Source organism: Filicampus tigris, chromosome 5 (genome assembly GCF_054856515.1).
Source record: "Filicampus tigris isolate MCC_2025a chromosome 5, RoL_Ftig_1.0, whole genome shotgun sequence".
Lineage (NCBI taxonomy): Eukaryota > Metazoa > Chordata > Actinopteri > Syngnathiformes > Syngnathidae > Filicampus > Filicampus tigris.
The window spans coordinates 18,909,352-18,932,688 of record NC_141221.1 but is presented as its reverse complement, the minus strand read 5'-3'; the positions used below and the strand labels follow the sequence as shown (position 1 = coordinate 18,932,688).

Sequence of the window (23,337 nt, the reverse complement as noted above, 5' to 3'; positions counted from 1 at the left end):
AGCAGAAACAGCTTTGTGATCCGCCATTTTTGATGGTGAAATGGATTGCACAGTAAAATATTTCATCCATCCGTCCATTATCTACACCGCTTATCCTCACAAGGGTCGTGTGATTTTCAAAAACTTGGAAGATGTGACTCATTTTCAGTTGTTGGGTTGTTGTTTCAGGCTACTTGATTTGTAAATGAGTGTAAATGGTCTCTCAGAACTGTTGTATTTGTGTTTAGATTAGTGGAGCTTCAACAATTATGAACACCGTCATGCTGAATTTCAGGCATGTATTATACTTTGAATATATTCAATGAAGGCAGGAGGTATTGAGTAGGATCAACTACACCATACACAAAGCCTGTATAATATACTGGCACAGCGGTACTTTGAAATAGGAGCTACTCAACGTGTGAATAGTTTAAGATTTTTAAGAGCTGTCAGTCACAAGATTTTTATTTTTTTTGCTTTGAATAGCAAGTGACTTGATTGGTGGCAACGACCTCAACAAATTCAACTCACTTCACAACAAGCAGCTCTCTGGCAAACATTCAACAATTCTTCAACAAAGAGGCTTCATGCTGTTTAATGCCATCCCTGTTGAAGTTTACTGTCAAAGTAACAATGTGACTACGTTTATATGCAGTCAATAATCCTTTTAAAACTTGAATATTGAGAGTATTCAGGTTTTTAAAAGCCATGTAAACGCGCACAACAACCCGACTATGCCCTTATACGGGTGTTCAAAATATGAAACTCATGCCTGTGTTACTCCTTTTCTAACCCGAATATGTGCACATGCATACGCCGATCGGAATACCCCAATCGCTCAGCCGCAAGGAATATTGGTCTTTGTACTACAGGAAGTGCGGTGTTTGGTGCGCAACCCACCAGAAATAAACAATTAATGATAAACAAAACATGGCGAAAGCTAGGGTAAGTACAACACCAAACATTTGAGGCGAGGAGGATGAAAATAAGGAGATGACGTACAATTGCGTCATGACGGGATAACTCTGTCCGCTCAAGTCATGTAAACGTCGTGTTATTCTGAATTTCTCAGAAATCAGAATTTTGACCTGAACCCGAATATTGAGTGCCTGTTAACATAGTCAGTGTGACAAAAATTGTTTAATTTTTTTTTTACCTATTTAATTACGTACAATATTAACGAGTGCTATTTTACTTTTTAAAAAAGAACATTACAACATTTTTGGTTGGGTATTTTTTTGAGCAGAGGCTGGAACACATAAATGGTATTCGCATTTATTTCCATGGGAAAAGATGTATTGCAATGTGAGTGTTTTGAGTTACAAGCACAGTCACCAAACAAATTAAAGTCGTATCTTAAGGCACCAAAGTATACGTATAAAGAGAGATCATTTTGCAGTGGAGCTCTTAAAAGCTGACAGGGATACAGATTAAGCTTCAGAACGCGTATAGTCAGTCAACAAGGTGTCGATATATCCCAATGCTTTAAATTAATGAAATCTTTGACAACAACACAATAATGAACAACAAAGGGTTTGATCCCTGGTGTCAGCCAGTCAGCAGTCTCCACTTTCTGCCACGACTGATATGGTTAAGGGTGCATTAAGCTGTTTTGTTCAATGGCCCTTGACCAATATTCAGAAGTAGTGAGATAGCATGCTGAGATTTATATGCTGTGAAGACATTACGAAAGCACATCCATATGACAACACATAGCTGGGATGGATAGACGGCTGGTTGGATAGACAGACAGAGGCAGACACATAGACCAATAGACAAAGACAAACAGACATTCAATGGTCGACACCGTAGATGAATAGTTTTGTTTGGTTGTATCTAAATTACAGCTTGATTAAAGCCTAACAGAGGGCTACAGTAAATCTAATGTGAATGTTTGCTGCAGTTCCTCCAAAATGGGAAATATTGATCACCATGATTTCCCTGGGTAGTAGAGAGCTACAGGAAGAGTGAGAGACATTATTTAAGGGTCCTGGAGCCTCGGTTAAAAACAGGAAAGAAAAAAAAAAGTGTCATTATGGATCATTCCATGAAACGGCTTAGTCTGAGTGGCCTTTGATGGTAAGGCAAAAAGGTAGTTTATCATTGGCTGCATGAGAACCAGGGGAGTGGTTGTCTTGTGTTGGTTTTACATTATTAATATGAGACACAGAAGGTCACTCAGGCTGCTATAGTCGTGTGAACCAGTTGTTATCTTAACACAGCTGTCGAGCCGGATCTGAATTGACTGATTATACCATTGATCGGTACCACCGTGAGAAGGGAGCCTTTTGCAATTGTTCAATGCTTTTTCAATTCCATGATTGCATTTTGTCACTTAAGAAAAAAAGGCATTATTGTTTTTTTTAATGCATTCTCTGCTGGGGGAAGAAGGCTGGTCGGAATATTTTATGACCAGCTATGTCCGTGACACCTTCAGTCTTCTGCAAGCAAATCAAATGTAAATGTCAAATTGTTCCAAAGGCATGCAAATGCAGAAGAAACCTGTGAGGGAGCGATGGGACAGGGCGCGGATGAATTGAAAATAAACATTACAAAAACTGTGAAATCCGAAACAAAGGGGTTGAATCCTGAGCAGCTGGCAAGGAATGAACTCTTCTGGAGAGGGAATGCCAGTTTCAGAGCGCCCCAAGCATCGATTTGGAGCCAAGGCAGTAAACAGCTTTTATCAGCAATAATGATGGCATAATCCCAGCTAAAGAGGAAAGTAGCATATGGTGCAGATCTTACAACTGCAATCCCAACAAAGTGTGTGTGTGTTGGGTGGGGGGACTGGTCGGGGGGGTTGGGGGATTTTCATCACTTTAGCCATTTGCAAGACCCTATACCAATTATTCCCCTCATCTCTTTCAAGAGTAAATATGTATTTATGGAATAATGGCCCAAAATTGTATTTGTATGTAAGATACATGTCAGATACACATCAGTTGATTGAACAATGTCATAAAACAGGACTGCTAAAATAAACTCACTCATGCTCTCATCGTAAGAGGCTTTCCAAAATTCTGCCCAACAAGTATCCAGAGGGTCATTCTGATGCAATGCAGACACATGAGGTGGGAGTGTTGCCTACTCAAGCTTCAGTAGCAAATTCAAATGAAGTTCAGGCTATCGAGGAGAGCTGCCACTTAAAGCGACACAAGCATTGCTGCTGCAGCGTCTATATTTCACTTGTCAGGTTTATTGTATCCGCCTTCATTAAAGCGATCAAGTTTTGCTTTTGATCAGAGCGCCGATGCCAGAAGACAGCTCTTTTCCACAACCGGTGCAACATTGCCAAGTAGCACACGAGACCGACTTCAACCTCTGTCATTGATTTTCCTCAGAGCTGTGACCATTCATTGTTTGTGACATTCTGCTGCCGTCTCCTTAACACCCTTCAACTAAATCAATCACATATTTTTGTCAATGTCTTGTAACTGCAGGAGGCAGGTCGACAGGGGAAGCACTTAATTAAGGATTGGTCAATTCTCTGGCAACAATTTTAGCTGTAGTTTATACATGACTTCAAATTCTGTTTTGATGTGTTTGTTTAGAGTCACTAAAATCAAGAACATAAAGCAGATTTCCTTTTTGATATGAAGTAACCTGAGCCACCCTGCAGGGACTAACGCTGGACTGGCCGATTGAAATTCAGCCTTTTTCAAAATTTGGAAACAACGATGTCTACATTTCTTTGGACAGCTCTATGTTTACCAAATCCAATTGTAATAAATTAGGATTTAAGTCCTAAGTCAAAGGCTCCATTTGTTGTATTTGGAATTTGGCACATTTTTTCAAGAAAGTTATCCCTTAAAAGTCAAACATAAACTTGGAGACTGAATCACCTTTATGCATGATGTCACAAGACGTATTAATATTGCACTGCTTAATTTACTTTTCCAATTGTATGACCACTAAGAATGGTTCTTGAAACATTGCCTGCACAGTTAATAAAGGTGTTTTTTTTATAGCAATGGTTTGACTCCAAATAAGATTGTTTCTTATAGGAAAAAAATGATACTTGTTTAGCAGCTCACCAAATGGATTTTCCCGCAGACCACATTGTTTGCCCTCTATTATACACTCAAGATCACGTACCAAGAGCGACAACAATTATAGCACATGTGACCTTGACTTCCTGTCTGGACTCTAAGAATGAAATTTGATATCAATAATATTAAGTGCAACAATAATGAGATGAATATTCCCTATTTAGCGTGGCAGCTTCAGTACATTTTCTGAAGGGAGAACTGTGTGCAGCTACATGCTGGTCACTCTTAGTTGTCAAGGCTGATTTATTGCCTCCTAGCTGTTCAATTTCACATTTTGTCCTCGTCATATCCCCGACTCATGATCATTCTGCACTGACCCTTGTAGGGCAGGCAGAGAATATTGATAAAACAATTATCTGCTCGCCGTTCATTTGATTTTCCATTTCAATTACGGATTGGAGGAGGCAAAAAGAAAAGATTGCAGCATTGATTTTCTTTTTATACCTTCCAACAGGAAGATGGCCGGATTTGATGGGATGCTTTGGTGACATGGATGAGGGGTCAAAATAGTCGCTAGCTTGAGGTGCATCACTTCCTGTTTCGGATAATGAAGTTTTTACTTCATGCACTTCGTAATGACCCAAATCTATCACTTATTATTTTCCACAAGACGCAAAAGTACTTCTGATTTGAGTAAAAGAATTGATTTAAACGATTAGTGAATGAGCATGATGAGTGCAATAGCAGAATTCTTTCTCCAAAGGGGGATCACCGGACAGCATGTTCACACTGCAGCTGACCGGAGGTAAACACTGTATGTGCCGTATACTCTGGAGGCCAAAGGGCCTAAAGGACATAGCAGTTTGTCAGTGACACCATTTCACTCTTCCCCCTTTCTGATGGTCTGCCACTGTCCATTTGTCACTCTAAAATGACAACAGAGCTGCATCATCCTTTTTCTCCCCTGCAGCACGGACAATGCTCTACCACCTCTATATTGCAAAGTATTGTAGTCCAAAAGAATGTATAGAGAAAAGTGGCCGTTGCATTGAAACAAACAACCAGAGGTGGGCATTCCGACATTTATCCGTCTATGACGGACATCTGTTTTGCAGGCAATAAACGATAAACGGAAACTTGAAAAAAAGATGGACTAAATATAGGGGGAAGTGGATTTTTGCCAGTCTACGTAATCGCCTATAACCTGACATTGATGATTATTGTTTCGTTTGATGCAGGTAGGTTTGCTGCTTGATTCGTGTATTTTACGTCAGGCGTGTTTTGGTCAGCTAATGGATCCTAATAGCGTGCTGCATGAGTGCTATTTTTATACCGCGTGACGTCACACTGCTGCTATGGAACTTGCAGAAACGACTCCAGACACTACGACCGTGCACATAAGATATGATAACTTTAGCGCGGTTATAATAATAGACGGACTGACTGACAGGCTATTACGATTTGGTCCGGCTTGACGGACAGACCAATAGACGGATGGCGATGGACAAACCCGTATATTTGATAAAATGCCCACCGATGAAAACAACCCATAAAAATAAACCAAACAAAACTACAAGCAAAGTGAAAGTTTGACCTGTGGATGTCGGCTGTTCGGTTCCAGTAAAGCAAGTCATGAATCCATTATCATATAAAGCAAATAGATTCTTCTACAAATGATTTGGAACATTACTAATGGGTAAAGACCAAATGGGAATCCTGGTAAAATAGCCTTTGGGGAGCCTGGGAAAATTTGCCTGAGTGCAGTGCCCGGCTCATGGCCAAAAGCCTGCGCTGAGTGGCAGGGAGGGGAGACACAGCAACACACACAGAAGGAGATGGGAGTAATAGAACAAGTGGACTATCGAATAATCTGCACTCACTGATGATGTTCAATTTGGTTCTTGAACATTGTCATGTAAAAACGCTTGAGATTTGAAAAGGCACATGATGAATTTGCTCTTTTGCATTGATCCAACAGGGTCACAGGCAGCAGTAGCGGCACTACTACTTCCTATGCTTCAGCACACATGGTAGCTCCCAGAGGATTTCACATGGCTCAACTTAAGTAAACTTGGCTTTGATCAAAGTTTGGCTTTAGCATGATTGGTCTGCTCGCTACAAATCAGGGGATCAGGGAGATGAGACCAGGGCCAGGGGGTCCTGGCAAAGAATCCTTCCCAAAGCTCTAGTGCAGCCTTCCAGCACCAGATTATGTTGGGCAATTAAGGTAATGAACTGGATAACGCAACAGTGTATAATGAACCTTTTAAACCATTCTCTAAGGTGTCTCTTATAGCTTCTCCAGCAAGCATTCCGCTGTATCAATACTAACACAGCCTTATGTATTATTTGCAGGAAACTAAAGCAAAAGCAAACAATAACTATAATACATTGTGAGGAGGAGGGAGAAGTAAAACAGTGTAGACATCGTTAAGGGTTGAAGGGAATTTGTTGAGCAAAAACACACCACATGCACGCAGGAGTGTTTTACCCTAAGTGGTGTACGTACTGTATAAGAGCAAACATCAGCATCTCTCTGCATTCAAGTTCCCCAGTCCACCATCGTGTGATCGGTCCGCCTGCTCCCTTTTCATTTGAACACATTTCGAACCCAAAATTTTACTTCAATCTCACCTCATCTCTCCATACTACATTAACCCCTGGCAATTGCCTTCCAAATGACCCCATTAAGCTGTAATTGCCTCAGCAGGCCTGCTCCCTCGCTTGTAATTCTGTGCAGCGAACCCACCAGACGTTCCCCCAGCATTGTTTCATGTTCTGGCTCCCATCATCCAGTTCAGATGCCGGCCCCCCTCCCCCACCATCTTACGCCACTCTCCGTCGTGGCCAGTGCTGGTGGCTGCTTGCCTCGACCAGTGACAGTACGAATCTCTGAGGATGTAACTTCTTAGCTAACATTAAAATCCATCGCAAAAACAACCATTTACACAGGCATTCCTAGCTTCAGTGGCATCTTATGATGAGTTTCGGTTCATAATCAAATGAAAAAAGTGTTTCCAGCTATAATGAGCGGTGGAAGTTAGCAAGTCCTTTTATAGCCTGTCTATAAAACATGGCTGTCTCCGGGTCAGCGTAGGGTGCCGAGAGTACGACTCGGTGATGCCGCATAACACAGCAAAACTTCTTCTGTTTTCACTCGAGAGCCCATGCCTAGACTGCTCCATTTTTTGACAAAGGCCTCCATGGATAACTAACAGTCAAATGCGGATAGGCAGAGAAAACGATTCTGACAGTGATGTATTGCAACTAGTTGCTGATGTCAAAAACAAGATGCCCTGCCCAACAATTGTGTGCATTCACAGTATACCTAAGGTACATGCACATATGTACATGCCTGTGTGATCTGTTTCTCTGTAGATCATGGCTGTGTGTGTAATTGGGGACGCTCATGTTGCCTCCAAGCCGTTTCATGTGACATGGTATGAGCACGGACCAGGACTAATAATTGTTTCAGCACTCGCACTATTTCAAGCAGCACATCCCAGAACAGATTGGTTAGCTCGTAAAATCCCTCAGATGACACATACACAAGCATGCATGCACACGTGCGCGCACACGCAAACCTACAGCATTAGTTGCATCTTTAAACCCCCTGCTACCTTATGTTACTTTGGTTTTTAAGAGAGCTTTGTAGGAACCGCTGCGAGTTCAACTTTCCCTTTCACACTGCAGTTATTTACTGTTATACGAAACATGAATTGCAAATTAATTCTAAGCTTGAGCTACGCTATCTCTCTCTGAACACATAAACCTTCAGAAATGCTTTAGATCATTGCGTTCTCTGGTTGCCTGTTTATTTAAATTCACCCTTTTCCAAAGCAAATGTTCCCGGGAATCAAGGTGTTTTTGTTGCAAAGCTCTAACTGATCCAGTGGGATTTGCTTCCAACAGCCTGTCTCTCCCCCTCGCCTTTCAACACCAAACTCTGTGCTCCAATCAAAATGAACCACCAGGGACCCCCTCTTCCCTCCCCCGTGAGCTACGCCTGCTCCAAGTGCTGTGATAGCAGCCTCTCTGCCATTGATCGCCGAGTTTAGCACAGCGCATGCATGCCACCGTTAGCAGAAAACAAAGACCTCGCTCCCTTTAATAGCGGCTCACGCCATTAATGCAGCTAATGTCTTCTGTTTGCTTCTGCCCTGAAGAATGAATGAAAGAAAAGCAGACAGCAATTAAAAAGGTTAACGAGCGTCATCTTCTTCACACAAATCTTTTAACCTCATAAACGGGCTGATATTGTTTGAGGCACGCATTCACAGGCCACAAGTAATAAAAACCCGCCTTTGTGTCATAATTTCATATATTGCAAACAAATCTAATTGTAGATGCTGAATTTGAAAAGGCAAACATGGCCCCATTGATCCAAGCAACACAGACCAGGAGGATCTCATGAATTAGGAATGAGATAAATCACCATTAACCCCAGACGACCCAGCTTGCGGTCGACCACGACACACCGCAAGCATCCGTACTTTTTTTTAATAATCGGTATATTTCTTCTTGGGATTTAATATATGTAACTCCTCAATGAACACTACCTGCACGTGTCTGTTTATCTAATCAGGAGCTGATTTAATTGTGACAGAGAATTTTTTTTCTTTTCTATTTTCTGTGAGCCTCTATAAAATTGCCATCATTTTTAATTAATTCTTAATTAAAATATATTACACCACAGCTTCTACCCATCTCTCTTGATATTGTAACATAATCAATTCAGAACCATTTACATATCATTAATTAAAAGCTTTCCTCTCTCATCCTTAAAATCATAATGAGGTCCGATTCCTCATTAGGAACCTATAAGAGAGAAAATAACAATACAGCAGAGAATAGATGGTGCATCCTGCAGTGACTCATTTGTATCACAGTACCTGAAAAAAATTTAAGCACTGAGGATCATTTTAATTCAAAGTCTTGACTCAGTGGATATCATTATCCATTTAAGTGGTAAACTAATAAAGTGAACAACATTTGAGCTTCTTAATTCAAATAAAACAAAGGACAGTCTTATCATTGCAGACAAACACCAAAATTGCCATTTCCGATGTGCGTGTGCGTCTGTGTCATTTACATGATCCACCTGTGAACAATGATAGCAGACCGAACTGAAGCAATGTCCTAACCTTGGAATTAGCTTAGAGTGAGCATGCAAATAAAACAAGGCCTTTTGCTCGGAGCAATAAATTATTCCGTATGAATATAAAACGGCATTCTATACTCTTTGATAAGGCCGCATAATTCAGTTGAACTGTACATTTGTACCGAAGCTATGCTAATAAGGACCCAGGATCATTTATTATCAAGACTCAAAAAAAAAACACACGCACACATGCATATCTGTGTATCTTGGCCTGACTCTTGAAGGAAGGAGTAATCATATCAAATAATGATGGCCATTGTTATGCGGAGGATTGGGCATATCCTGATTTTTATCACTCGTCTTTCAAAGGTGTTTCGGCAAAACATGTCAGTGTTGCATGTCTGGGGCTTCCACACGTCAGATAAAAATCGCTGCACTTGCTGTTACGGCAGCCTGACAGCAATTTGTTTCAATGTTTTGTCACACCGCTGTTGGTGCATTTTGTGTGGGCTGCTCGGCGCGATGGAAACAGCTCGCAGTATCCTTCCAATTATGTGCACACACTCTCAGATTAGCAACACATCACAGACGCACGCTGCGTTTGCGGCATGTCTACTACCCGGGCATGTAAAAATCTATTGCAAATGGAACGTGTTGATTATCTTAAACCTAAAATGTCAGATGTCACTAGATCATTAATGCTTGCATTACTCTGAATATGCCGGCCATTCGCACATCCATGCCAATATTTATTCAATAAAAACACACGCTTCAAATACTCAAGCTACATTTCTGTGTAAACACTTTTCCCCGCCACATTCAGCAAAATCATATTTTACTCATACCTAAAACATGCTCATCCAAATCTTCCTGCATTAAAAAAAGAAAAGTTTGACTTTGACATGGAGTACTGAGTGAGTTAATGAAATCCTATCAAAGACAGGAACTCTATTTTTACACCGTGATAATTAAAGTACGACACAGTTATAATTTACAGCTCGAGCTTAATTGCATAGGAAAAGTAAAATGGGGAAGATCTATGAAAGGAGATTAAAAGTGTGTATGTGTGTGCGTGCGTGCGTGCGCGTGTGTCTGTCTGTGCACACAGCTGAATCAAGAAGAGTGACTATAAAAGCACATCTAAACAACAGGACAGTATCTTTCAGCATCACGGAACGTATCAAAGATTAGGTAATGAAATATGCATTGTCCTATTTTTCTGCTAGCAGGCCCTTTGACAAATCGAGTGCAATCCAAAATCTCCATAAATCACTATTAAAGACAAGTATATCATCACCAACGCATATATCTTCCCCGTCCTGACCTGTAGACTAATGAGAAAAGGCCCAGACTATCTTGTCTGATTAATTAATTCAAAATGTCGGCTGTTATTCAAATGTGAGGCTGGTGTTATTTGAATAACACTTGACAGCAACGCCTGAAGAAATAATTTCTGCTTTGTGAGGCTGCTGCGACATTACTGATGATAGCTTGTGGAAAAAGAAGCCGGGAAGTTGTTTTTTTTCCACCCCTTCATCCCCCGTCCATTTGGTCCCTCTGCCTCACCTTCGCTTTCATGATCGCTCCAAGAAGTATTTCATTATTTCGCCACCCACACCCACTCACAATTATGGTTCTGACTATTTTTTTCCCCACTGTTTGTATTCCCTCCCACCATCAGCACAGATCTACAGGGCAGAGCATTGGCTCTGTGAGAGACATGCTGGCAAAGAGGAAGGTCATGATTTTTACAACTGCAGCTCCCCATAGCTGACAGCCTGTGCTGCCAAAGTGACACACACTGTTTGGCTTTCCCACGTTCATAGAGTGCACCAGTATTTTGTCTTTATCACAGAGCCCGCCACACAAAAAAATTCACACTTGCACAGAAACAAATGCATATTTGTTCCATGTTCACACAAACAAGGTGTAAAAATAAAAAGTCCACATGGATGGAATTAAAACAAATAAATAAATAAACTAAAAATCTATATGCCCTAACAGTAAGGGCGCAAATACCCAGTCCAAGTCTTGGAGAAAGTAATTTTTAGATATCAGAAACAATGTTTGCAAAATAAGAAACTGAATTATAGATGTGGACTTTATTGAAACTGTGCGGAAACTGTCACACTTTCAACTGTAATATAAAGTCGACAAAGCAGTTAAACCTACAAGTTGTGTTAAAGACATTATTGATAGCCCGCGGCCGTCGGGAGGATAAACGGTTCAGGAAATGTATGGCTGGACATTACTGTTGACCTTTGTCACTATTTGCATTGTTTTGACATTTTAACAATTATTCATATATCTGATATTAACCAACATCTGTGTTGAGGAATCATAACGTCTCATAGTATTAAATCGAAATTCAGGATATTTGATATGCATGTATAGTATTGAGAATCTTCATAAATAATGCTGGACATGGAAATTTTGGTAATGAAAATATCGACATTTTGTGAGTAAATATGTCTAAACTTGTCTTCTGTCACAAGTTTTTCTTATTCTTATTTCTTATTCTTATTGCCAGCCAAATGATTCCCTTTCAACGAATACAAATTCACTGTTCAGATTATGTTCAGTTATGTATACTTTCTCGCATTCAATTATACCAAAAAAAGCTCACTTTTTTCCTCATCTGCACACAAACGTTAAAATGAAAGTTCAAAAAGTACATAATCAGTGATGCTGATTGCATGAGTTCAAAGTGCCATAAAAAATAAAAAGCAAAAAAAAAACTATGCAAGGTTAAAAAAATACCTGCATTTGTGTGGATATGGTCTTAATCACAGCCCCAAAGTTGCCAACAAGTTGGAAGTATTCCCACTTTCTTTGTTCTTTTTTAATATATATAAAACAAAAGTCTACAGCGGTGGTGGGGTGTATAAGAAAAAAAAAAAAAAAAGAAAATCAAGAATGTATGTGCAAGGGCCTGGGGGCAGTGCAAAGCCTTCTATCGCTTCCCTCATCAAGCATGGATTCTAATCAGGGCTTGGGAGATATAAGACGCTCAGTCATTAAATAAATTAACTCTGCCACTCCATGCTCTCCTTCAGCACCCGGGAGACGGTTTCCGTGCTCTGCATACTTGCGCAGGCATCTCCAGGCATCACACACTTCACCCACTTCACCTTCACACCGCAGCCTATCAGGTCTGCCAACACACACACACGCGCGCAAACACCCCCCCCCCCCCCACACACACACACACCCCCACACACAATTTAACTACTAATACTGAATATTTAGAGGAGAGGAACCACACCTCCTGTCCCTCAACAACTGATTCTGTTTGCATGGAAAGCTTTTACTTAATTGCATTAAGGGCTCAAAAACGAACCTAAGGACGGCGGTCTCTGTCCGTTTCCTCCAAATGCAAGATGACAAGAATGCGCGGGAGCATCACTGTTGTTGCTTGATCAAGCAAATGCACCCACAATGAGGATGAGAGCTCACTGTCGGTGCGCGTCGCTGACACAGGCGGTCAAAGCTGACAACCGTCTTCAGGAGCACCTGCACTACAAATGGATCAATAAAATAGGAGACGCATTCACTGTTTAACTCATATCCTTGCGGCCACATCATCTTCCGGAACGGCGTGATGTAAAAAGTGAACGCTTAATGCACATCAATCATTTTGACAGAGGGAGTGCTTATTTCAAGAAGCCAGCGTGAGGCGCAACGCAGCAAGTCAGCAGAATGGCGGTTGACAAAACTTGCCATTTGAATTTCAAACTGCATTTTGCAGGGATAAACGTCCTGAGAAATCCCTTACGTTGCAATTCATATCATTTTAATTCACCATTACTTAGTGAGATACTACCTGGGAGGGAAGGGGGACACATTACAGTAGAGAAAGTAAGAAATGAACACAAGGGTCTGGGGATTCTCTCTTGCAGACACAATTAAATATTCATGTGTCTCCACCTAGGATACAACAGATACAGATCATTATCATGGCAACAGCGCACCACCATTTTGTTCACACGTTTTGCGCCAGCTCAATATGCGTGTGCCTGTGTGTGAAATTTCAATGGAATATCTTCCTTTTTTTAAATTACAAGTGATACATTTTCACCTCTTTCAATGATGTATTTTGGATTTTGACAGCCATATGTCGCAAAAATCATTGATTTTTCACAACATTTTTCAAAGAAAGGAAGATTGACCAAATGATAGAACAGGTAAATGTTCGGACTTTCGTTTTGTTTTGTTTACAATGTAAACGGGCGCTGTAACATTTTGTTTAATTTCTCACTGAATAATGCATGAACCTTAATGACAAAACGCAGACATATGCATGATGTGGGTATCTATGAAGGCCTACAATTTGGTGCTGATCCAAATTAGGATTGTTTGGTCTTGGCACAGTCTGCGCTGTGCTGAGTGCCAAATCAGCCATATTATCACTTTAAATCATCTTGCGTTATGTTATGAAAAATACTATCAGTGTGACACTCAGGATATTTAAAATGCTCTCAGTTGTAATTATAAGCATGTCCAGGTTTAGACGTTCCTTTGCTGTGCTTAGTGCCGAGTTTAGCCCATTTCTGTACTCTTGATGACCGCCACTTTGGAAAGAGAGGAGAACCTTGTATCTCTGCCTTTTGTTTTGTTTTTCAAAGCCTATCAAAGAGGAGCAAAGAGAGGAACAGCATTCCCCCGCTCGCTGTCATTAATCATAGCTTTCTGGGAACAAGCGCATATTAATTTCTGTCATCCCAAACATCATTTGGTATTGTTAAGCCATGGCTTAGTGCTCGTTCACCAGCAGACGCCGGCCGCTGCTGCTGGTTGAGGGAAGACAGGGCCTGTGTGGCTGTGTTTCAGAGCAAGAAGCCTCTATCCCCGGGGCTCTGACACCAATTAAGCCATTTCACCGAGAGACGAAAACAGGGCCCGCTGTTTCAGTGTAACATGAGCCAGCACCTAGCATGCTGGCCCGTTGCCATCTTTCCATTACTTCAGACACAAAAATGCACTTCAAGGACTTAGAATAATAATAAAAAAAAAACAAAAAAAAACGGTATGCTCAGCCAATGGCCATACCTTACTGACAGCTAGCTAAATTACAAAGGCAGGCGAGTGAGTGTTTATGCACTGATCAGCGGCCGGGGTCATTGCAGTCTCCCAGTACAATAGTTAATTAAAGGTATTATACATGCATATTTTATATCACAAGACAACATCAAAACAATTTAATAGTAGTGTGCCTCAACTCATATAGAAAAACGCGCAGTGTGCACTTCATTTTCCCCACAGTTGCCTCCTGGAAGGCAGCAGTGTGAAGCTTAACTCAAGGCTAACACAGAATAATGCAAGATTTGTTATGAATTAAATATTAGAAATCTTAACACAGCAGCCAATAAGAATTATTTGCCTTATTAAAGCGGCAGAAGACGCTGATTAAAATTTCATTGCATTGCCGTCTTTTTTCCTATTTTTGCCTTCGATACATCCTTCTAATGTAGGGAAACGCCGAACGGTGGAGCATTGAGGAGAAGGTCTTCATTTTCTTCCTTGCAAATGAGGGAAATAACAGTATATATTTCCCTTTTCTGTTTTGGAGAAACTGTCAAAGAAAAGGGAGGTGACGTATTTTCATCAGAGAATGATCTCAAAATACAAAATGTGTGATGGATTTTGAATTGGAGTCTTTATTGCTCACCCTACAAAGACGTACAATCTGCAGGTAAACCCCTAGACTCACAACAATGTGAACAAAGCAACACAGGAGTGCATTCAACAATGCAAGGGAGGAGAGTGACAGCAAAGGACAGCCAGGCTCTTTCCAACATCCCTGCACTCACAAATGATCGGTCATTTAGTTGTCCGCATGTAATGTGTACAGAGTAAATGAACATCATGGTGTCTATTGTCCCAGGAGGAAACACTAGAGCTAATGAAATAGGGACCTATAAATAGCAGAGTCATTACTGAGAGAGGACTTGCTTTGCACCAGTCTCACTCAAGCCCTCTTTGCATAGTACTAATAACTGGCCCTGTGACGTTGCATATGGCGCATAGTAGCTCGCCCATCGAGGGACGTGCGAGATACAGGAGAGTAAAGTGAAAAAGATATTCAGGAAAAAGGCAGCGATTGTAGCCAGTGGAACATCAGCAAGCAGCTCGTGGCGTTTATGTCCCCTCTTTGTTGAAATAAACAGTTTTTGGGTTTTTTTTGCAAGGGAAGTATTTTTGCAAACCCAAATATTGCTATAGAGGGTCATTTATTATAAATTATGAACAATGCAATTGTGACTTGGGAAAAAAGCAACCTTAGATTCAAAGTCTGTTTTAAAGTATTACTTAGTAGACTTTCTATCAAGTCTGCAGCAGTTTATTTGTGCTAGGGCCAACTTTTGAGAGCCTCTTTTGGTTTTCAAGTTGACATTTTTTACTTTAGTAAAAGAGCGCGAGGAGAGAAAATCTGCAGCAGGCACACGCTGGAAACTCATTTCAATCAATCCTTCCCTTTTGCATCCCAAGCAGGCTCTGCTGGCTGCCACCGCCTGAAGATAACTATTTCACCACCTCTGTCATGCCTAATTAACAGCTCAGATGTACAATTCAGAAATTTTGCAATTAACCTACTAAAATATTGTTGGAGGATGCTAATTGTTATGCCAGTTGCCATAAAGACTCATTTGCATAACGTATGTGCAAAAAACAATTATGAGCTGTTGATCGCACAGGAGCCCGCGAAAAACGCTTCAAGCGACAGAGGAGGAGGGCAAGAAAGCGAACGAGAGAGAGAGACGTGTGCAAGATGGGTGCAGATGGAGAGACACCACTGGATCATTGTGCAAAAGCCTGATAGTAGCAGTGCAAAGACATCTATAGCCACAGGACAAAGGCATTTAGCCTTCCAAATGAAACTGATACATATTCTTTGTTGTGTTTTGTTTTGTTTTTGGTCCCCTCTCTCTTTGTCTGGCTCGCCTTCATCTCCTCTTTGCTGATGGCGAATCAGAGGGTGTTTGGGAGCTGTGTAGATAATAGCTATATCTTGCCGTGTCCCCATCGCGCTTTAGCAGAGGAAGCACACGCAGCCCCGCTATTGAAGCCAGTCAGGAACCCAGCTGTGCGCGAGCCATTGGGCACAACACTATCTAGTCACTGCAGCCGCATCACTGGGCTCCCTGAGACAAAAAGCAGCCAAAGTCAATTGTCTTTGCTGCTGAATAGCTTGCTGTTCTCTCCCGTGAGCGCACTGGAGCTCTTTTCAACACCAGTAAAAACACAAAGGCAAAATGAGAAAAATGTAAAACCACATTATATTGTACATATTTTGCTGTGTGGCTTTAAGCAGAAAAAAAAAATATCCATGATATTGTGCTCAAGGAATGTATTAGACCACCAAGTCAAACATGCCCTAAATCAAAAGCATTTGTCAGTCACTTTGTTTGTTTCTGTTTTGGTTAAACCAACACCCATGTAAAAGCTCTTTAATCAAAATTAATGCATACTTGCAAAATTAATTTTAATGCTCAGTAGTGTTATCCACAAACTTTAAAATGAAAATTATTATTAAAAAAAAAAAAGCAAACCTCGTTATTACTTCTTGACAAAAATATAACATTACTGTATCGTTATCTATACATGCATTTCCAAACGCACATTTTTAGTGATTGAGTGTTGTTACTGATTCATTTCTGACTTCTGACCGAGAGTGCAGGTAAAGCGACTCAAACGTGTGTACAAAACGGTGAATTTCTCGTTCTTGTTCAAAATGCTAACATGTCAACAGTTCTCTGAAAATGAAAGAGCCCACATCAAAGGACTACACGATATGGTCTGAGGGCAAATACAATAGTATCAATAATCTAATAAATGCTTCAAGCGCTTTATATGTAATAAAATGATAACCAAGCATGCATTGATCATGACGATAAACCAATTGAAACGAGCTGCCTCATTAGGTTCGTCGAGGAACATTGAAATGAACGTTCCCGATAGATTTCAGAAATGCTTATCTCCTAACTCTATTTGCTGCAGGTAATGCTTTTAGTCTGCCTTGCTTGTGGTTAATTACAGTCTCATCTTGGCCTGTATTTAGTTAACACCGTCTCCCCCGCTCAGCATCACATTCTACATGTAACTGCTGGTAAGCATCCCTGAAAGCATCATTAGCTTTTCAGACATAGTGCAGCATTCATGTGAATGCAGTCGTCCCTTAATTTTCAGTTCCACATTTTGCAGAGGCCACCCCCTGTTTTGGAACCGAATGAGTCAAAGGCCAACAAAACAGTCAATACGTAGCCAAAGCAGGGCGATGCAGCTGAGAGAGCTGTGGAGAGGACTAAGCCTCTCGGTGGCGTTCCGTGATTTAGCCTGTAATAGTTCTCCGTAATCTCTTTGTATTGATTAAACCTCACTTCAGAGAGGAGCCCTGCTACAGAACCTCTCTCTTCCTGGTCAGAAATACCATATGGAGGTAATCTTTCACCTTTGTTATTCTTGCCTCTCCCGCTGCTGCTGCCGCTGTGAGCCACTCTTCCAAGCATGAAAGCAAGACAGGAGAGTCGCCAGCAGGTTAAAATAAACCCGGGAATAACTGCAAAACTCATCTGAATGGCAGGCAATTTTCTGGGAATGTATTCACTATATACACCTCGCGGCCAAAGGTACAACATGAAGCTGCCCTTTGTCCCAAAATGATTGAGAATCAATTATTTCAGTTTATATTTAAACTGACATTTTTCTACAGTAAAGAGGACTAGGGAAAGCACACCTCTGACAAGCATTTATCGAAAGCCAAACCCAAAGAAATTGCATGTGGCAGTGGGGGGATGCGGGAGGAGGGTGAAATTCCTGCTAAAAACACTAAATTTAGTGACAGGCGAATTACTTCACGCTGCCACTTAATCTCATTTCTTGCATAATGCTTGATTAGCATATCAAAGTGAATTAATACTTCCAGGGCATTAGTAATGCAGAAAACTGCTGGCGCTCGACAAAAACGATAGAGTCAGAAAGTTCTGAAAAGTCCCGAAAACGGCTCACTTTTGCTTGACAATGTAGCCGCCAGCCCTCTCCTCAAATGCCACTTTAAAATCATTTCCATCGCCACATATTTAACCTTTACGTGCATCACACCTTTCAAGCAAATATTTGCCTTGTATTTGTCCCAAACAATGATTTTCTAAAATACTCCATACGCTTTCAGCAAATACTTTCTCTCAAAAAGTTTCGTTATTAAAAGTCATTTCCCTAGCAAACACGCAGCCCTATCCCCCTCCCCGTGTGCCATTTGAGGAGACATGAAAAGGGCCGAGGAATCCCTCTGACCGATGCTACATGGCTCAGTGAAAGGTGCACTGTGTGCTGCAATAACAAGGCGGTCAACAAGGCCACCACACCAGCTGAGCTCTGTCAGTGACTCCAAACCACAAGCATGCACATCCACAGTCCCCCTCAGTAGCACATGTACTGTATGTATACACGGGTGTTCACCTTTTTCACCTGCAGCTTTTGTCGTTTTTGCCTATTTCTATATTAAAACTGTGCTACTTAATTGAAAGCAGAAACATGAGCCCAGCATGTGTCTTTTCAACAAACAGATAACCTGATTTTGCCTGACAAAGTGTAGGTCATTACGTGAGGTGTGATTGTGACTATACACACCATATATAAAATTCTAAAAAGTATACAGTTCACTGGAAGTTACTCGCGAAGTAAAATCTGTCACACTACCTGAGCAACATCCTCCCTTTTAATCCCTCTGTCTCTTGCTTTGTCTTAACAGGCGACAAAAAGCCGAGCACCTCGGCTCGAACGCAGACCCTATGTCTGCCTCTGTGACCGGCACCTGAGTAGGGGGGAGTTCATAAACTTTTATGATCTCCCCCGAGCCAATTTCCTCATAAACCGCACAAAGGTCACAAATCTGACAGGTTATCGAGTGTGGTAAAATTACTCCAAACCCACAACATTGTTGCCTTTCCATCCCTATTTGTTTACTTATTGTTTTTGCATTGCATTACAAATATACTTATGTGAGATGCAGTAGTTTTGAAGTCTTCTCATTTTGGCCGGGGCAATTTTAAAACCCTATGTAATTGGTGATATTAAAGAATGCTGCATGTAAGTAATTTCGGGATTTACAATTTATGTATTTATTATGAAGTACTTTGGTATGTTTTAACTTTTTGTTTAACATGCATTTTTGGACATTTTCAGCAAGTGTATTCGTTCAAAATATGGCAGCTTTGAACTTTTGTTTTGAATGATTACACTGTGCTTAATGAGCACAATGTCATTATCAGTCCCAAATATTTGAATACATTAACACACATACGTATTGTACTCACTCATACAACGCAAGTGAAATTTGTACAGAATAATTCTCCAAAATTAATTAACATGTATAGTGAATTTGCTAAATGTGTTGTTTATATTATTCCAAAATTCATTGAAAATGAAAAAGATGTCTGCATGAAATTAAAAATCAACAAATTGACCGAGAGCACGGTTACCATTATGTGTATACAGTACCTAATATAGAATATACAGCCGTCTGTGTAGGGTATGTGTGTGGGATTTGAAAGCTGAAACACAGTGTGTGTGTTTTTGTTCTACAAGTAGCGTGGGGTGGGTTTGGATAACTGAAGAAAAAAAGAGGAAAAGGATGTTTACAAAATAAAATAATTATATATACCTCCACTATTTGCTGTCATAATTAAATGGGTGATTAATTCAAATGGACAAAGGTCCCGGTAACCTGGATGGCAGACATTTGTGCACTGAGAGGAAAACGTGTGCGATTGATCTGCAGCTCAACTATTAAATATTTCCTTATTTTATGACACAGATGTATAGAAAAATCTTACCTGTCTTTTCTTTGATTTCACAGAGAACGCTGAAGAGTGCTGGTTTCATTCTGTGACAGTTCAGTCCATGTTTCCTGTTTCAGTATAAGACAAGAGGAAATATTGATATAAGTTCACTGATAAGTCATACTTGCACTATTAATTATCATTAATTTCCCTAAAATGATTACTGAATACATGTCCAAGGTAACAAAACAATGCCGACAATATTGGGTCAAACTAAACACCACGTCAATAAAAATCGATGCCCAATTTGACTGATGGTTTCAATGAACCTTCTGAGATATTTCCAGTCTTTTACTACTGTTTGGCAACTAGAGGAGGTGTGCACATAAACTTTCTGAACAACACAAGTCAGGTTTGCGTTGACACTGACAGACAATCATGTCAATTAAAAACTGTTGTCTACACAGTGACAACCCTCTCATGTGCTTAAGCTTTATGGGGCGCTAAATGCACCTGATCATTGTCACTGTCATTAAACGTCCCCTAGCCTGCTCTTATGCCCGGTGGTGGGGGGCATTTAATAATAATAATGCGTGTTCTCTATGCGGAGTTACAAGTTACAAAATCATAAAAAAACAACCAACTTTGCTTGCGCCTCGTCCAGACTTTGATCAGTTATGGTCATTATTTGATGAAGAATGTCGCCAATATCTTGTTTGCGTCCGTCGCTGTCCGTGCCATCGTGTCCATGTGGAGGCGGGAGGGCCATGCCCCCTTGTACCGAGTGGCCGGCCAGACTGACGCCGCCGATCGACTGCATGATCCGGGCTTGATCGTCCATCGGAGCCGCTAAAGAGTCTGTGCACTGAGCCACACAAATTGAAAAACTCATATACGAAATGGGCTAGAACATGTGCCGAAGACAATAAGGGTGCACGGCAGCGTGTCCCAAAACACAGACGTTTTGTTTAAAAACAAAACAAAACAAAAAACAAACAAAATTAAAAAAAACAAAGCATAAAAAAAACAATATCACAGCGGTGCGGTGGCGTAAGTGTGTCCAAGTTGACGCTTGTCTCTTTACGCGCGGTCCAAAGTGCCAAAACGGGAGACGGCGTTTGAAGAATACTACCTTATTATGAGTATTTAATTAAAAACTTCTACTGTCAAAATTGTCGAAGGTTGTCCATCTTATCCACTGCGACTCTTCACGCCAATGTATCTTCTCTCTGTCGGTGGGATTTGACGGCTCTGGACACAATTGCTCCTTTGGTGATCTCTCATTTATTGGCGCTCTTCGTGGGATTTCCGATGCATCTCCTCGCAAAAATGTCCACAAAAATCCTCATCGGGAGCCAAAAATATCCAAGGCTGAGAATAATATTATTAATGAAAAAAAAACCTTAGTGCAGAAACGAAGTCCATGTATTAAAAATATGGTAGTGTCCAAATGTTTTTGAATTTAAAAAAATGCACAAAAAGTTGTGAGATGCCTGCATTAAAAAAAGGAAAAAAAAGGAACGAGAAAATTAATAAGGATGCAGCGCTGTAATATAAAGCGATGCGCCAAAAATAAAACAAAAAAAAATACCTTGCCTTGCTAAAATTTATGAGGTGCAGCCTGTGTGCCTGTGTGTGTTTTATGTTGTTTGATAGTGAGCGATTGACAGTGTGCCAATGCCACTCACTCAGTGCAGACGTGTCAGAGCAGGCAACACGAGGGGGGAGAGGAAAAAAAATACACACACAAAATACAAAATGAAATGCATGCCCCGCCCAACAGAGGAGGGGTCTACGCTCCTGTCACTTCTCACCCGAGCAGCGAAAAAGCCCAAAATGTTACGAGCGAGTAGTTAGGCAGCTGATTATAGTGATGAAAGCACAGTCTTTGCGGGAAGGCGTCCTCTTGCAGCTATGTGCATATTCCCGCGCAGTAATCAAGATTTACTCCTGCAAGCAAGGCAGGCAAATACATAACGAGACTTTTATGCAGTTTGATGTAGAGCAGCGCGCTCTCCTGCTAAGGCTTTGGCTCACACTCAGTGCGAGCGGCAGACATGTTTATATGATTGCAAAATGAAGCTGGCTCCACCAATCCACGTCTAGAAGGAGCAAGAGTGACGACGCGCGCGTCCTATTGCTTGGCAGATGCATGATAGCCAAAGCCCACCCACTCAATCCCTCCATCTTCACACTGCCCCTGCACAAGAAAAAAAAAGAATGGCAACTTGTGATTGGTCGTTGCTAAGAGCGACATCCATTGCACAAAGCAGGCGGCGCTGCTCCGTGCACCTCCGCAGTTGCTATGGCAGCAGACACGTTGTTGGGCTGCAGGATGCAAGGCACCAAGTATACTGTACAGTACATTCATTGAGGGTGCTTTTTGGAGTTAAACATTTAGAAGAACAAGAGAAGTTGATAAGGGGGAGTGCGGAAAGAAGAGTTTACTTGAGTTTACATGCATGGTTTCATCAAATAATGCAGCTCAATGTGACCATTAATAAAACTGTTTAATGTGAATTAAAAAAAAACTAAAACTTTAATATTTTAAACAGCAAATATAAGGACGTTCAACAACTTAAGAAAATATGAATTGAAATATTTTTGACCATGTTGCATTCAGGTCAGGTGTGTGGTGGCATACATGGCAGACTTGGAGGCAGTGTAGAATAGGTTCAGTTCCCATTTAGTCATGATGTGTGCGTGTGGTTCTGTCTCTATATGTGCCCTGTAATTGTCTGGAAACTAGTCTAGGTTGTAGTCTGCCTTTTGTCTGAAGTCACCTTGGCTGTAGGCTCCAGATCTCCGCGACCCTGAACAGGACAAGCCGTCTAGAAACTGTACGGGTGAATGTTGCATTCATATAGGCAGCTCAATATAGTAAGAGGCAAAACTGACACAATGAGATCCAATACAAGAGCTTTACTGCTCCCAAAACTGCATCTTTAACAAAAACATTATTTCTATACTTTGGATTGACTACACTATTTACATTCTAAATAGTATTACATGCAGTTGTTCATTCAAACTAATAACTGGCATTTAAAGGGGAAATCAACCCAAACATATTGTTTTCAAGCATATGTTCCCAGCAGACACACTACTTGAAACACGGCATTATGATTAATATTCAGTTTGTAGAATATGAGTTAAACAGCAATAACCACCCCGTTTTAGCCATCTCAGGCAGCGGCCATTTTATCACTTCTGTCAACTGAAAATGACATCACAACTACTCAGGGCTCAGGTAATGACCAATCACGGCTCAGCTTCAGAAAACATGTCAGCTGTGATTGGTCGTTATTTGAGCCCTGAGCAGTTGTGATGTCCTTTTCAGTCAGCAGAGCAGTGACAAAATGGCTGCCCCTGAGATGGCTAAAAACGGGTGGATTAACTCTTATTCCACAAACGCAACTTTTGTCCTGCCTAGAGGACATCAACGACTGGATGTCACAAAATTTCCTAAATTTCAACAAAAAGAAAACAG

General features: G+C 41.0%; 1 protein-coding gene across 7 annotated transcripts in view; it reads right to left on the bottom strand.

The window, feature by feature from the left end:
• Positions 1–21,954, bottom strand: part of pbx3b (pre-B-cell leukemia homeobox 3b) — a 66,043-nt gene extending 44,089 nt beyond the window's left edge. The window contains exons 1-2 of one of the 7 annotated variants that reach the window (XM_086031387.1): positions 20,495–21,954; positions 19,905–19,984 (exon numbers count right to left, since the gene is read on the bottom strand). In XM_086031387.1, coding sequence (XP_085887513.1) covers positions 19,905–19,984; positions 20,495–20,742 — 328 coding nt within the window. In that variant the 5' untranslated portion in view covers positions 20,743–21,954. The remainder of the gene's footprint in view (positions 1–19,904; positions 19,985–20,494) is intronic. The other 6 variants (XM_086031391.1, XM_086031389.1, XM_086031388.1 and 3 more) reach the window with 6 other exon arrangements.
• Between the last annotated feature and the right edge of the window lie 1,383 nt (positions 21,955–23,337).